The following is a 15695-nucleotide window of genomic DNA, read 5'->3' on the forward strand; positions in this document are numbered from 1 at the left end:
GGGTGCGGGCTCCCTCCATTCGTGCCCTCCCTTCCTCCTCCTGAGAGCTATGGCCAGAGGGCTGGGGTGGGAGACATGGAGATAGAGACATCAGGTGATGGGGCCCCAGAGTGGACGAGAACAGCTGCTCGCTGGGGCTGCTGGGGTCCTGCACTCCCAGTGGCAGGGCCTGGCCAGAGAGGAGAAGGTAGAGGAGTGAAAGCCGGGGCCCTGAGGCCCCAACATCCCAGGCCAGAGGCAGCTGTGCAGAGCCCAGGTGACTGACCAGGCGGCAGCCTATGATTTGCCAGGAGGACTGGAGGGGGCAGGCTCTCCTGGGGCAGAGGACAGCCAGCAAGCATGGCTCACACAGGGCCTGGGAAGGGGTGGGACAGAGGCTGGCCCCAGTGATCACCCACCCGCCCATCTGATCAAGGCCGGCTCCCGCCCTAGCCCCGTCCCAGGTGGTGGTGATCCGCCAGGAGTGGGCAGGGCAGACCAGCGTCGCGCTGCTGTGGCAGGAGCCTGAGCAGCCCAACGGCGTCATCCTGGAGTACGAGATCAAGTACTACGAGAAGGTACCAGCCTCTGGCGGCAGGGGGTGGGGGGGGGGGGAGGCGCGGCACCAGGCAGGGGTGCCCTTGGCTAACTGCGCCTCTGTGGACAGGACAAGGAGATGCAGAGCTACTCCACCCTCAAGGCTGTCACCACCAGGGCCACGGTCTCGGGCCTCAAGCCGGGCACCCGCTACGTGTTCCAGGTCCGAGCCCGCACCTCGGCAGGCTGCGGCCGCTTCAGCCAGGCCATGGAGGTGGAGACGGGGAAACCACGTGAGTGCAGAGAGCAGGGAGGGCCAGGGCGCTGGGCCGGGCCAGGCGGTCAGAGGAAGGGAACTTGCCCAGCGGGTGCCTGCTGGCTTGGCATGTTCACGGCTGAAAGTAGCTGAGGCTCAGAGAAGGGAAGTGACTTGCCCAAGGCAACCGAGCTCCTCACGGCCCAAACCCTGGCTTTTCCTGAGGATCAGTGTGACTTGCAGGCATCACGCTGCCCTTTGCCAGCAGGACACCCTGATCATCATCCCAGAGACCCTCCAGTGCGTTGGCATTACCCACATCCCCATTTTACAGACCAGGAAACAGCGTCAGAGCAATATAGCGAATTGCCCACAGTTACCCAGCAAAGCAGGATTTGAACATGGTCAGTTTGGGGGCAAATTCTGTGCCCCTTCCCCCCCCCCATGACCCTGCACCAGCCTCCGGAGCAGTGGGTCCCACCGTGTAGCATGGAACCAGCAGTGTCAGCAGCACCTGGGAGCTATTGGAAATGCCGATTCTCTGAATCAGAAACCCTGGGGTGGGGGCCGATCAATGTAGGCTTTATCGAGCCCACAAGGTCAAGCTTGATGCACCCCCCTCCCCCATCTCCAGCCAGCCGGGGTCTTTTCCTACCCTCGGCAGCCTCCAGGGGTGGTGCCAGGATAGGAGGTTCAAGGCTGAGTTAATGGCTGTGCTCCCCTGCACTCCTGGGCGCTGTGTCTCCAGTGCTCCCGGGTCTGACACCGCAGGGAGCCTGTGCGGGGAGGAACCCGGCCCTGCCGCATCCCATTCACTGTGTGGCTTTGAGTAAGAGCCTCAGTTTTCTTTTCTGGAAATGGGAGATAATATCTCCCCGGAAGGGATGAGGGAGGGTTCGTTGAGACTGGAAGGTTCAGTGGGCACTTTTTGACTCCTATTACAGGTGAGAAAACTGAGGCTCAGAGAAGTCTAGCGGCTCTCTCCACGTCACACAGCCCCAGGAAGTGGTGGCACCGGGGTGGGAACGCCAGGAAGCCTGGGGCAGCAGGGTCTTGAAGGAGAAGCTTCGGAGAGGGGAGGTGGGGTCAGAGGAGGTGGCCTGCGTCCTGACTCTGGGCTGACTCTCAGCTGAGGAGGCTGCCCCCCAGGTTCGGGGAGAGCCGCCAGAACCCTGGGCCCGAGGCCCGGGCTGAGCGCCTCGCCCACCCCGTTCCCCCTGCAGGGCCCCGCTATGACACCCGGACCATCGTGTGGATCTGCCTGACCCTCATCACCGGCCTGGTCGTGCTTCTGCTCCTGCTGATCTGCAAGAAGAGGTGGGCGGTCCTGGGCCCCAGCCCCTCCAAGCCCCCCCCCCCCCCCCCCAGCCCCCCTGGGAGCGCTGAGCCGCTTCCTGTGCCTGGGGCTGGGCACACTTACAGACACAGCTGTTCTGTCCTCCTTCTTGGAAGGGACGCTTTTCTCTTGCCTCCCCCTAACCCCCCACCCCCCCCACCCCCACACACACATACTTTTGTCCACATCTCTGGCCTGTCCTCCATCTCCCCAGCCCCTCCGTTCCAAACAGCCTCTAAAGGCTGGCGGACCTGGGCTCATCCTGGGCCTTTCCCTCTTTCCGTTTTCCCGGGTCCGTCTCTCTGAGTGACCTTATCAGGGCCCATGGCTTTCAGTTCCCCGTTCACGCTGACAGCCCCCAATTCATGTCGCACAGCGCAGACCCCTCCCCGGAGGTCGGGCTGCCCACTCCCATCTCCACACAGATGTGTTCTAGACAAACCTGCACCTTCTGCACCTCCCCAGCCTGCACCTCCACAGGCCTCCCCATCTTAGGACATGGCACCGCTATTCATGGGGTTACTCCAGCGCCAACCCAAGTTGTCATTCTCGACTTCTCTCTCTCATGCCACACCCATCCACTCGCACGTCCCGCTGGCCTCCCTTCAGCATCCACCTCCATCTCCTTTAATCCTAATGATACTCCCGTGAGGTGGAGAGTCTGACCTTACTTTGCAGGTGAGTAACTTGGAGGTCAGTGAGGTCAGGCCACTTGCCAAATAGATGCCAGGACTGGGACTTGAACCCAGGTCCCTCTTAACGAAACACCGAGCTCCGAGTCACTCTCCCGTCTCCCCTCCATTCCAGAGGAGGTGGGGATGGGACTCTGTGTTCCCATGGCTTTAGGGTCCCCGGCAGCGAGAATCGGGAGGCTCATCCAGTAGGTGGAGAAACTGAGGCCGGGGAAAGGAAGGGGCCTGCCAAGGTCACGCAGCAGAGCTGGCCTCAGATGCCTCGTCTCTCAGCCCTTCCCCAAGGACAGTTTCATGAGAAAAGGGACTGATAACCCACAGAGTTTGCTGGGAGGGCTAAGTGGACTCGACTGTATACATGATGAAGGTTTTATAAATGTCAAGGACATCACAGTTCGGCTGAGTTGAGAGCCTGAGGGTGGGGACTCCCCGCAGCAGGGGCAGGGGTTGGGGTGTCAGGTGCTGCCCTGCTGGGGCAGGGGAGTCCTGACTTGTGCCTGAATGGGGTTGGGGTGGGTCTGGGGAGGCGTGGCCCCGGGCAGAGCTGTGCCCATCCTCCACAGGCACTGCGGCTACAGCAAGGCCTTCCAGGACTCCGATGAGGAGAAGATGCACTACCAGAACGGGCAGGGTGAGCGTGGGGGCCGGGATCTGAGGGCAAAGAGGGGGTCACGGTGGGAACCAGGGCTGGGCTGGGAGGGGGGTGCCCACAAAGACCAGAGCCCCAGAGATAGACAGCAGGACATCACAGAGACCCGAGGCCCCAAAGGTGCAGTGCAGTTCCCCTTCCGCGGGTTCACAGACCCCGCCGACGATGCGAGGGACCCTCCCCCGGGGAAACGTACAAGTGTGTGCGCTCACACACAGCTTTGCATACAACCTCAGGGAGGTTCCTGTGTTCCTGGACAAGATCCCCTGCTAGAGAGAGTTTTTTCAGGACCCTGCAGAGGCCCCAGAAAACAAAGCAAATACAGGGGGTGCCTACCTCCACACCCCACTTCTGTGCCCAGGTGGACGCTGGTATCAGTCATGGTACTGGTTCCCATTCAGCCTGAATGCAGCCTCAGAATCCTTCTTAACACAGTGTCTAGAGAACCATTTTCAATCCGTCTAACTTGGCACTTGTAATGAAAAGGATTTTACCACTTTCTACCCCAGAACAATTCAGCAGGATCTCGGGACTCTAGAGGTGACCCCAGAAAATGACAGGCGTTCTCCAGACTCACTGGAGACCCCCCAGGTCCCTAGAGACTCCAGAGCGACTCCATAGAGACCCTGCTTCCACTTGGCAAGCACATGTTGGGTGCTTCGTGTTTGCCCCCGCACCCCGAGATTCCCAGACACACTCCTCCCCCTCCCCCCAGACCCGCCCCAGGCCCACGGGGTGCTGGGAGGGAAAGGCCTCTGGGACCCCACTGAAGGCCCTTCTGCCCTGGCCCCTCAGCACCTCCACCTGTCTTCCTGCCCCTGCACCACCCCCGGGGGAAGATCCCGGAGCCCCAGTTCTATGCAGAACCCCACACCTACGAGGAGCCGGGCCGGGCGGGCCGCAGTTTCACCCGCGAGATCGAGGCCTCCAGGATCCACATTGAGAAAATCATTGGCTCCGGTGAGCCCCGGGGGGTGTGGGGTGGGGACAGCGTGGAGGGGCACCAGGGCAGCGGGTGAGGGGAACTGGGGCACCTGGGATGGCCAGGCCCCAGGGGGGCACTGGCATGTGTGAGTCTGGGGAGGGGTGTGGAGGTCCGGGCTGAGGAAGGAGGGTACCACTGCCCTCCCCCGTACTGCCCTCCCCGCCTGCCCCACTCCCGGCCCACAGGAGAGTCAGGAGAAGTCTGCTACGGGCGGCTGCGGGTGCCGGGGCAGCGGGATGTGCCCGTGGCCATCAAGGCCCTCAAAGCCGGCTACACGGAGAGACAGCGGCGGGACTTCCTCAGTGAGGCGTCCATCATGGGTCAGTTTGACCACCCCAATATCATCCGCTTGGAAGGCGTCGTCACGCGTGGTAGGTGCCCGGGGAAGGCGGCCGCACCCTGCAGGGCCCCTGCGGCCCAGGACAGGGCTCGGGGTCCATCCCCACACCACCCCGCTCTGTCCGGGCCCCAGCTCACATCCTGGGACGACTCGGTCAGGAAGGGGCCCAGCGTCTGGGACCCAGGAGGGGCCCTGGGCTCCCCGGGCCCTCAGTGCTGGCCCAGCTCCTGGTGGGGCACATCCCCGGGTCTCTGGTCAGCAGCCCTGATTCCTCCACCAGCAGCCTCTGTCTCCCGTCCCTTTCCCAGGCCGCCTGGCAATGATCGTGACCGAGTACATGGAGAACGGCTCTCTGGACGCCTTCCTGAGGGTGCGTGCCCCTCACCTGTCACATGCGCTGGGAGAGGGAAGGTCAGCCTGGGTGTTGGGAAATAATGTTAGGCCTCCAAACACCCCAGAAACTTGGACCCAACAGCCCTGGGGAAGGGAGAGCCAGCTACAGTCTTACGATCAGCCAGTCACGCTGCCTTTTAACCCCATCACGTGAGAGTCCCTGTGTTGCATGGGTCCTGCTGCCCCGGCACCGGCTCAGAAGGTGCCTCTGTGGGGTCCAGGGCCCCACCCAGATGGGAGGCATGGTGGGTGTCGTGGAAATCCCTAGACTCCCAGCCCTCCCCGCCGTTCATTTGCTGGGTGCTCTTAGACACAGGACTTGACCTCTCTGGGCCTTTATTTCTTCTGCAAAATGGATGCACTGTCCTCCCGGCCCCACCTCCCTCTCGGGGCTGCTGGGGGCGGGAGGGGGTGAGTGGGAACACGCCTGCACCCGTCACACGCTTCCTACGCGGTGAAGCACTTTGCGAACTGCGAAGAGCCTCCCTGCAGCCCACGCCGTGTCCTCCGCAGACTCACGACGGGCAGTTCACCATCATGCAGCTGGTGGGCATGCTGCGAGGGGTGGGCGCCGGCATGCGCTACCTCTCCGACCTGGGCTACGTCCACCGCGACCTGGCCGCCCGCAACGTCCTGGTGGATGGCAACCTGGTCTGCAAGGTGTCCGACTTCGGGCTCTCGCGGGTCCTGGAGGACGACCCCGATGCCGCCTACACCACCACGGTGCGTGGCCACGCTCCCTGCTACAGGCCCAGGGAGGGGCGGCGAGGAACAGAGGGTGACCCCCCCCGCCCCCCACATACACACACACACACCCTGTCCTTCAGGGAAGGTTGCCTTCTCCCTGGGAAATGTGTCCCCCTCGGAAATGGGAGCAGCCTGGCCTCCTTCCACGGTCCCGGGTGGCTGTGGCCCCCAGGCCTGGCCCCCCTGCCACGCGCTGGGAGATGGTGGGAGAGTTAGCGTCTGTCTGAAACACACGGACCCCGCGTTTGTCTCTCTGAAGTTTGGCTACCTATCAGCATTTCCACAATGCGTTTTATGGAGCTTTGGGCTTCCCTGGAGGTACCTTAGCGGCTGCCTGGAAGGCAGGAGGCTGAGTGGCAGGGGCTCGGGCCCCCACCCCTGCCTCAGTCAGCACCTCCCTTTGCATCTCCTCCTCTGAGCCTCCAAATAAGACCTCACTTAGAGGAAGGATTTGTGACACCCCGCCCCCCCAAAAAGAGAGAGAGAGGGAGAGGAGGGGGAGGGGGGAGAGGCGTGCTCGGCCATGGTCTCTGAGCTGCATCCCTGGCTCGGGCCTTGACCCCTTGACTGATATGTACTGAGTGCCTACTACGTGCCAGGCACTCGCACCTTTCTTTCATTCAGTGTTCACGGCAGCTCTGGGTGCGGGTCTCCCTGGTCAGTCCTCCTCCCCAGGCCCCCTGGCTGTGCCTCCTGCCCTGGACTGCTTCGCAGGACCCCAGGGGGAAACAGGGCCCCAGGGCTCTGCCCCTGGCTCGGGCTGAGGAGCCGCCGTCACCGTTCCTGCGTGCCTCGCAGGGAGGGAAGATCCCCATCCGCTGGACAGCCCCCGAGGCCATCGCCTTCCGGACCTTCTCCTCGGCCAGTGACGTGTGGAGCTTCGGTGTGGTCCTGTGGGAGGTGCTAGCCTACGGGGAGAGGCCCTACTGGAACATGACCAACCGGGACGTGAGTGTGGGACCCTGGCCGGGCAGGGGCGGGGGGGCCTTGAGGGCAGGGCAGCCTGGAGCCCAGCCTGTGCTCCCCCTCCCCAGGTCATCAGCTCCGTGGAGGAGGGGTACCGCTTGCCAGCACCCATGGGCTGCCCCCGGGCCCTGCACCAGCTCATGCTTGACTGTTGGCACAAGGACCGGGCTCAGCGGCCTCGCTTTTCCCAGATTGTCAGCATCCTTGATGCGCTGATCCGCAATCCTGAGAGTCTCAGGACCACCGCCACGGTCGGCAGGTGCCTGGCGCCCGCCCCAGCTCTGCCCCCGCCCAGCTGCCCTCTCAACATGGCCCTGACTTAGTCCCGACCCTGGGAAACTCTGTCCTGACCCTTGGACCAGGTCCCACCTGGGCGCTGACCCCTGTTGGGCCTGGGCCTTCCTCAGCCCTCTCCTCCCAAGCCTGGGGTCTCACCCTTTACACCCCTTGCCCACTGCTGGGCCTGGACGGAGGCTGAGGGTGGTTGATGTCAGGGTCCTCGAGGAAGGCAGAGGCCCTGGCAGGCCACTGACCCAGGGCCCCTGTGCCTCTCAGGTGCCCGGCCCCCGCCTTTGCCCGGAGCTGCTTTGACCTCCGCGGGGGCGGGGGTGGCAGCGGGGGCCTCACCGTGGGGGACTGGCTGGACTCCATCCGAATGGGCCGCTACCGGGACCATTTTGCCGCCGGCGGTTACTCCTCTCTGGGCATGGTGCTGCGAATGAACGCCCAGTAAGTGGTGGTCCCCTGGGGCAGGGGCCGGGGGAGAGGGCAGGGGGCCGGAGGCAGCTCCAGGGAATGAGTCTGTCCCTGTCTCCATGGCTCCCAGCCGCCCAGGCCAACCTGGCCAGCACCACCCCTTCCTTCGCAGGGACGTGCGTGCCCTGGGCATCACCCTTATGGGCCACCAGAAGAAGATCCTGGGCAGCATCCAGACCATGAGGGCCCAGCTGACCAGCACCCAGGGGCCCCGCCGGCACCTCTGACCAAACCACCGCGGCCCCGGGTCATGCCAGCTGTCGGAGGACTCGCAGGGCTGGACCGCGGTCAGGGTTGGCCCAGGCTTGTGCCCCTCTCTTGGCTGCCTTCCTGCCAGGCACCAGTGAGGCTGAGGACTCCCCCACGGGGCCTGGAGTCACCCGGGGTCAGGCCACCTGAAAGGGACCGTTGGTGCCCGCACGGCTGGGACACCTGGCCCCAGGGCAGAGGGCCTTGTCTGCCCCAGACGCTGGAGCCTCAACGCCACTGAGCCCAACAGAGACGTCGATCACCTGCCTGTGTGTGTGTGTGTGTGTGTGTGTGTGTGCGCGCGCGCGCACATGTGCTCCTGTGCTGTATGGGGTGTGTTCTCACAAGGTCATGGACTGTGTGCATGTGTGTCCACCTGCCAGGTCCCAGGATGGATGTGTGCCATTAAGACAAGGACAGGCTGATTCATTAAGACTGGGAGCACGTGTACATGTGACTGTGGGTGGCATGTCATGGATGAGGATGAGTGTCACCAGCCTGTGAGCAGGGACCTCGGTGTGACTGCCCAGAGAATGTGGGTCCAGGTCCCAGCACCCACAGGGACTGGAGAGGGGCTCACACCCACCTCCCCCCAGGCCTGGAGGCCGGAGCCAGGGGCCACTTCTGAACCACACCAGCACCAGGCCCACCCTTGTCTCCCCTCAGGGGACCCCACTCCCGGCTCTATCTCAGGTCTGAGCCCTCCCTCTAGCTGGTGGGGGGCCGCCAGCAGCCTCCACCTGGCTCCCTCCGCTGCTTCAGCAGGAAAACAGGGTTCCCGGCCAGCCCTCTGGCCACCTCTGTACAGGCAGCACCACAGGGTTGGTGAGATGCCCTCAGCTGGACTTGGCTGCCTGGCCAGGGCCACCAAGTTCCCTCTAGTCTCTGGTGCCCCTCCACAGCCCAGGGCTCTGCGCTTGGAAGTCTCTCTGCCAACCTCCCTGCCCCCCAGCCCCCGGCCTGGAATCGGGGACCATCAAGTCCGCCGCTCCTGCACCGTCTGGGCAGACCAAGGCAGGGTGTCTCGTGCAAGGTACACAGCAGCCAAGCTTGGAGCTGAGTCTCTTCCCAGGCCTCTCCCTTCACCATCCCACGTGGACAGCTGTGGGTGGGAGGGGATTTGGGAAGCGCCCCCATTCAGAGACTGACCCCCTCCCTTACGGCCCAGCAGGGTATGTAAATATCTTTTTCTACCATGTCAGAATATTTTTTCCTCACTCCTGACAATGCAAAAATGGTCTTCAAAGCACATAAGAAGCACCCAGGGTGAGAAGGCTGCACCCCAGTGGGGAGCTGGTAGGGCCCAAGGAACCCCACAGGGCAGGATGCTGGGTACCCCCTGCTGGCCCCAAGGGAGGGCCAGGCCTAGCCCCGACCCCTGCTCAGCCCGCCCTGTAGCCAGCACAGCTATTCCGGGGAAACACCAGCATTGAGCCCCCTCTCCCTCCTGCAATAATTCGGGGAGTCAGCCCCGCCCAGGTGCCGCGGCCAGCTCTCTACACCTCTATATGGTCCCATATAGCCGAGCTGTTCTTCCTTCCTATGGAAGTCGGAAACATGGTCAGGACAGGATCTGGGGAGGACCTGTCTTCCCCCCACCCCCACCCCACTCTGACCCAGCGCCTGGACTCTGGATCCTCATAGTCGGGGGGACACCGTGGGGCCGGCACTTGCAAAAGTGTGCCCCTGTCCCTGGCGTGAGGTGCCCTCCAGGGCCCCAGGGATCCTCCTCTCTGTGGTCTCCATCATGAGTCTTGAACTTGCCCACAATGAGAATAAATTCTGCCTCATCTTTGCTTGTGTCCCTCCTTTTTTTTTTTTTTTTTTTCCATTCCTACCGTCTTGTAAGGAAGGTGCAACGTTATGCTGGACCGCTACCTTATACATCCCATGCATGTCTTCCTTTCTGGTCTCATCTCCCCCAGGAGGTCAGATCCATGTACCCATTGTGTATATGGAGAGGCTGAGTCTTAGGCCAATTTACCTAAATCAAGTTCTGAATCAGAGCCCAGATCTGTCCAACTTGAGCCCATGCTCCATCAGGAAATGACCCCATCAGCCCCACATAGTCTCTTCCAAGATGTGCAGATGGCGCTTAGCACTGGAGTGCGGTCCCCTGCAGCGGGATGTTGCCCTGGCCTCCGGTTCCCCCGGGGAAGGAAGATGCCCCCCCCCCCGGAGGAGCAGCAAGAGGAAGAAGCATTTCATGGGAACAACTCAGGGCCCAGGGGCCCATTGAGAGAGATGGGTGCTATGAGGCAGGGAAGGGAAGATGAGGTGCAAGCATATTCCATTATTCCATAGGACCCACCTCACCTCTGCTCCAGGAAAGGGCATGGCAGCAGGGGGTAGGGGGGTGGCATCAGAGGCTGGGCAGGAGACGGGCAGAGTGGAGTCAATGGCTCAGACATTTGGGGGAGGTGCCCCTGGGTCTGACTGGTGAACAAGGAAATGCTCCCCAGCAGCCTTCCTGGCTGAGGGCAGGGTCTTGACTCTGTGCTTGCCTCACTCTGGGAAAGCGGAGCAAGGAGGAAACACCTGTGGTGTGTTCCTACAATCTCAGCGATGTTCACAACAGCCCTATGAGATGGGTAATGTTGTCCCCGCCTTACGGATGGGCACATGCTCAGAGAGGCCACTGTCCCACGAGGCGTACCACCACGTAGAGCTAGATCTGTCTGACGTCAGGCAGGTGTGTCTCCCTGGAAACCCCCAACTCTATCCCAGGTCCCTCTCCGTGGAGGAAGAACCTGTTATACACACTTCTCTTACCTAAGGACCAATCATCCAGAGCCCACTGGGCATCACTGTGCCATGGGTGCCACTGGGAGTCCAAAGGTAAAGGTGATGCAGCCCCTTCCCTTCAGAGGCTGCGATGGGGACACAGTGTACAGAAGTGGCTCCCTCAGTCAGACCCAGTGTGCTCAGTGTCCAGGAAATGGGGCACTGAGACGGGTTAGAGGAGAGAGAGAGAGAGCCTGCAAGGTCAGGGCTATCTCCAAGGACTTCCTGGAGGAGGAGGCATTCAGCTGGGCACTGAAGGATGAGAAGGGATTGGAGGCTCACTTCCGAGGCAGCCCCCTGTCGGAGGACGGGATGCAGAGGAGAGGAAGGATACAGCCGGAGAAAAGCCGAACCCTGGTGGCAGGTGGGAAGTCCCCTGTCAGAGAGTTGGTCAGCCCCCTCCAAACTACTCTGTAGATTTTATTTCCAGGAGAATTTGCAGTGGGGTTTTCCCTGCAATTTGACAAGGTCATCCCAACATGTATATGGGATGATAAAAAAACTAGCATAGCCAAGATGATTTTGAAGAAGAAAGGGGAGGAAGGAGCAGGGAACCTCACCCTGCCAGATATCATAATTACTATAAAACTCTAATCATTGAAACAGTTTGATTTGGTCCCAGGAATAGAGAAACAGATGAAAGAATGGAGAATAGGCCTGGGAATGGACCCAAATATATATGAGAGTTTGAAACATGTCAAGGGGTAATGAGTGATGTTAGGACAATTAAATACTCGCGTCCCCCCCCCCCCCCGCCCTGGAAAAAGGTAAAATTAGATCCCTACTCACACCACTCACAAAAATAAGTTCCCAGTAATAAAAGTCCTGCAGACAATAAAATTGTATTTTAAAAAACTACAGGAAAATAACTTTATCAGAAAATAAACACAAATGATAAGAAAAAAATAACAATAAACCTTATTTCATTAAAATAAAAAACTTCTACATGACAAAAAAAATTTTTTTTAAATTGTTAAAGCCACGACTGAGAGAAGATACTTGCAACCTGTATAACCAACCAAGAGAGAATTAGTTTCCAAAATAAAATGACTTTAAAAACTTCAGAGCATCCATTTCCAAAGCCATAGGGAAATGCACAAACGATATGAGCAGACAGGTAAAAGAGAAAGAAATGTGAATGGCCGATAAAGACATAAAAAGATTCTCAGCGTTACTGGTAAACATGGAAATGCAAATTAAAACAGCAATGAAATCGGTATTGCACCAATCTGATTAGCAAAGTTAGTCTATAACACTAGTATTGATGAGAGTGTGTGGGGAGGGGAGAGCTGATGGGAATGCAAACTGGTACAACTGCGTGGGAGAGCAATTTGGGAATACTTCATACATTTTAAGGTGAGCAAATCGAAGGCCCAGCAGCTCCACCGTGGTGTGTGCCTGTCTTAGGTTAGGTTCCTAAGCAGTGCCTGGGATTCTGTGCAGGTGATTTATTGAGGGGGAGCTCCCAGGTGAAAGAGGCGGGGGAAAGGCAGATAGCGGGGAGGAAAAGCCAAGCAATTATGTGTTCTCTGTTGGAGATTAGCCTCCATCTGATGCCACAGAGAGGTCTGGAGCATTAATAACACCGCAGCGTTGATCCGCCTTGAGGCAAGGGGGCCAGTCTTTGGTACCCCATGTTCATCAGTCATTGCCTAGATGCTGCCCCGTGGTGATGGGGAGGTCCTGGGCGAGGAGGTTCCCAAGAAGGAGGCAGCGAGGAGCCAATAGCAGCTGGGGAGGGCGTACACCTGCAGGTCAAGGAACCGGGGGAGGGCACCTACAGTGCTCTGTGCGCATCCTTTTTCATACTCATATGCAAAGCGTGCACGTCCGAGGGTATTCATCGCACCTTAGTCCGTAATAGGAAAATGAGGAGCAGCCTGCCTCTCCGCAGGCAAACAGGAAATTAAGCTGCTGTGTAAGTACAATGAAATCGTCTATCACGGTTAAAGTGAACGAACTCCATCCACATGTACTGAAACGGATAAGTCTCCAGGACACAATATGGAGTGAAAAAAATAAAGGACAGAGGAATATGTACAGTATTATACCATGTATTTAAACCTTTAAAATCTGTTTAACAATAGAATTACAGGTTTTCAATGCAGAACTAGATAAGGACAGTACATGCCTGAGACAGATAAACACCAGTTTTGCTCGGTTACCCCTGGGGATGGAGGGGAAGGAAAGAAGGGGTGTTGAGCTGTATCTACAACGTTTCCCTGGCTTTCTTTTTTTTAAAAAGAGAGGGCTCTGAAGCTAATATGGCAAAATGTTAACACCCATTTCATCTTGATAGATACATATGTCTGTTGCATCATTTTCTGTATGTTGAAATGTTTTAAACTCAAAAAAAATATTTTAAAAAACACAAGAGAGGGGTTCTTAGGGCTGCCCTCAGAATCTCAGAGTGCCCTGAGAAAGGGGACTGGCCCTCCGGAAACATGGGCGGTGCGCTGTCCAGGGTGCTGGACCCCAATGGGGAGGGCTGGGTGTGCTGCAAGGAACCAGGAGCTCTCTCCAAAATCCTAATCTAACCATTTATCTCCACTCGCCCTGCATCTGAGCTGCCGACACCACCTCTCCCCTGGACCTCTGCAGGAGTCTCCTCACTGGTCTCCCTTCTTCTGCTCTTGCTCCTCCCCGCTAATCCATTCTCCATAAGTGGCCTGAGGGATCTTTTAAAAACACTAGAGGCCCAGTGCACGAAATTCATGCATGGGGGGGGGTCCCTTCAGCCCAGCCTGCACCCTCTCCAACCCGGGACCCCTCAGGGGATGTCCGACTCACAATCCAGAACCGCTGGCTCCTAACTGCTCACCTGCCTGCCTGCCTGATCGCCCCTAACTGTCCCCCCACTGGCCTGGTCGCCCCTTACTGCCCCCCCCCACCGGCCTGGTCGCCCCAACTTCCCCCTTCTTCCAGCCTGATCACCCCTAACTGCCTCTGCCTGCTGGCCTGGTCGCCTCTCACTGCCCCCCTGCTGGCCTGGTCACCCCCACCAGCCTGCCCCCCCCCCCCCCCCCTGCTGGCCTGGTTGCCTCACGCAGCCTGCTGTTCTGTCGTCCATCCAGTTGTTTCTGTCGTGACGGCTCCTGGCTTTTTATATATTAGGATAACCCAGATCTTGCTGCTTTTCCAGTTTTAACCCTCCAAAAGCTTCTGGTCAAGTTTACCAGTATAATGACACCTGAAATCCTCACCTGGCCTAAAACGCCCTACCTGATCTGTTCCTGCAGGCCTCTCTGATCCTCCTCTGGCCATCCTCCCCCTCACTCACACCCTTCCTTTCAGTCTCCAAATTGCCAGGCCTGGGCAATAGCTCCTCCCTCTACCCAATGCTCTTCCATGTCTGCAAAGGGCTCAGCTGGAGTGTGACCACCTCCCACCTGCGTCACTTTCTGCCATGCCGCCCAGTGGGATTGTAACAGTTAGCACCAGTTGACGTGATCCCATTTATGTTTATTTATGTATTCTATGCCCCCATCATCCAGTATGCTCTAAAAACTCAGGCACCTCACCTAACTTGCTCAGTGCTTTAGCCCTAGCACACAGCACATCGATGGCCCTCATTTCTGTGTGACATATATTTGTTGAATGAATGAATGCATATTTACTGAGCACCTCTTCTGCGAGAGGCCCTGCTCTTGGCTCTGTGAACTCTGGAACAAATAAGACAATTCTTGCCCTTAAGATACTCACAGGCTAGAGACAGCAGAGAAACCAAGTCGCAGGATCGTAGAGTGTTGGAATAAGTCCCTTTGCTCTTCTCAGAGTATTAGAGGACTTTGAGGGAAACAGGTTTTTCACTCTCTACCCCTTCTTTGTTTCTGAAATAAAAAAAAAGCCAGCCTTGCCCAGAGAGGGAACAGGACTCGCCCAGGTTTACACAGCGACAGAGGCATAGTCTGGGTCTGAACCCAGGTCACCTCACTTCTCATAGGTTGTATTCAAAGGAAGGCCCCCCAAAGCAGCCTTGGCCTCTCCTCTACCTCCTGGCTCTTGGGTGCCATTGTAGGTACCACCTGCAGAAGGGAAGCAAATTCCCTCGAGGACCAAAGGAAATCCTTGGGCAGAGGGGCGCCTTACCCTTTAATCAGACACCTACCTGAATTCCCACCGACGGGACCTCGCCTCTCGGGCATGAGCCTTGCTCCCTTTGGACTCCCTGGGATAAAACAGAAGCCCCTGGAAGAATGACTCTCGGAGTCCCCAGTGTGGCCAAGGCTGGTCAAAGCCTTCCACCCCTACAGGGGGCGTATGAGGAGAGGAGAACAGATCACATAATGTGGGCCGCCACCTCTCACTCTCCATCCCGATGCCCAGGCACCTCATTAGGACACCTCCATTCCCTCGCCGCAGGCGCTGGGGAAGGGTCATCTGCTGGCATGAAATTCGCAGTCCTTGGAGGGTTTGCATTTCCATGTCTCCTGTGTTGGGGCCGGTGGTAGGTGATGAATAAAAGATGGGGATGCGGGGGGGGGGGGGGCGGGGGGGGATCCTGTGGCTTTAAGAGAAATGTGATGAGCATTTAGAATGGGGAGAATAGTGCAAGAGCTTCTCTCTGAATACCAAAAACGAGGGGTCCAGCGTCAACTGTAAAATAAGCCAAAATAAACCAGAAAGGCTTCTTCCTGCCTTGAGGTGGAAGAGCCCTAGGGGAGAAAAGGGTCCGGGGGCCTTGGCTGGAGAGGGAGCCAGGGTAGAGCTGATGCAGACTCAGGTGAAGGGAGCAGGGACCCATTGGGAGAGAAGTTCAGGAGGCACGGCCAAGGTGACCCAGGGCTGGGGCCAGGGCAGGAAGGGAAGGGGAGTCCAGGTGCCCCTCCTCCCAATGCTGACATCCTCTTTGGTGCTGAAAGTAAGTATTCCCCCCTTATGCGCACACACACACACACACACACACACACTCACGTGAAAGGGGCTGCAAAGAGATAGAAGGTTGTCGGTATGACATCTAAGGGGAACCCATGTGGGTGGATTGTTGTTATTGCTAATAATGAGTCACTATTTGCTGCACTTTTAT

General features: G+C 58.5%; 1 protein-coding gene across 1 annotated transcript in view; it reads left to right on the forward strand.

The window, feature by feature from the left end:
• The window catches only part of EPHA8 (EPH receptor A8), a 31809-nt gene extending 23946 nt beyond the window's left edge, over window positions 1-7863 (forward strand). The window contains exons 6-17 of the mRNA XM_054720706.1: window positions 433-557; window positions 647-809; window positions 1996-2089; window positions 3364-3431; window positions 4245-4409; window positions 4620-4805; window positions 5083-5144; window positions 5681-5890; window positions 6713-6862; window positions 6949-7139; window positions 7436-7609; window positions 7749-7863. Of these exons, the coding sequence (XP_054576681.1) occupies window positions 433-557; window positions 647-809; window positions 1996-2089; window positions 3364-3431; window positions 4245-4409; window positions 4620-4805; window positions 5083-5144; window positions 5681-5890; window positions 6713-6862; window positions 6949-7139; window positions 7436-7609; window positions 7749-7863 (1703 nt within the window). The remainder of the gene's footprint in view (window positions 1-432; window positions 558-646; window positions 810-1995; window positions 2090-3363; window positions 3432-4244; window positions 4410-4619; window positions 4806-5082; window positions 5145-5680; window positions 5891-6712; window positions 6863-6948; window positions 7140-7435; window positions 7610-7748) is intronic.
• The last annotated feature ends 7832 nt before the right edge of the window (window positions 7864-15695 follow it).

This window comes from Eptesicus fuscus, chromosome 9 (assembly GCF_027574615.1).
Source record: "Eptesicus fuscus isolate TK198812 chromosome 9, DD_ASM_mEF_20220401, whole genome shotgun sequence".
In the NCBI taxonomy this organism is placed as follows: Eukaryota; Metazoa; Chordata; class Mammalia; order Chiroptera; family Vespertilionidae; genus Eptesicus; species Eptesicus fuscus.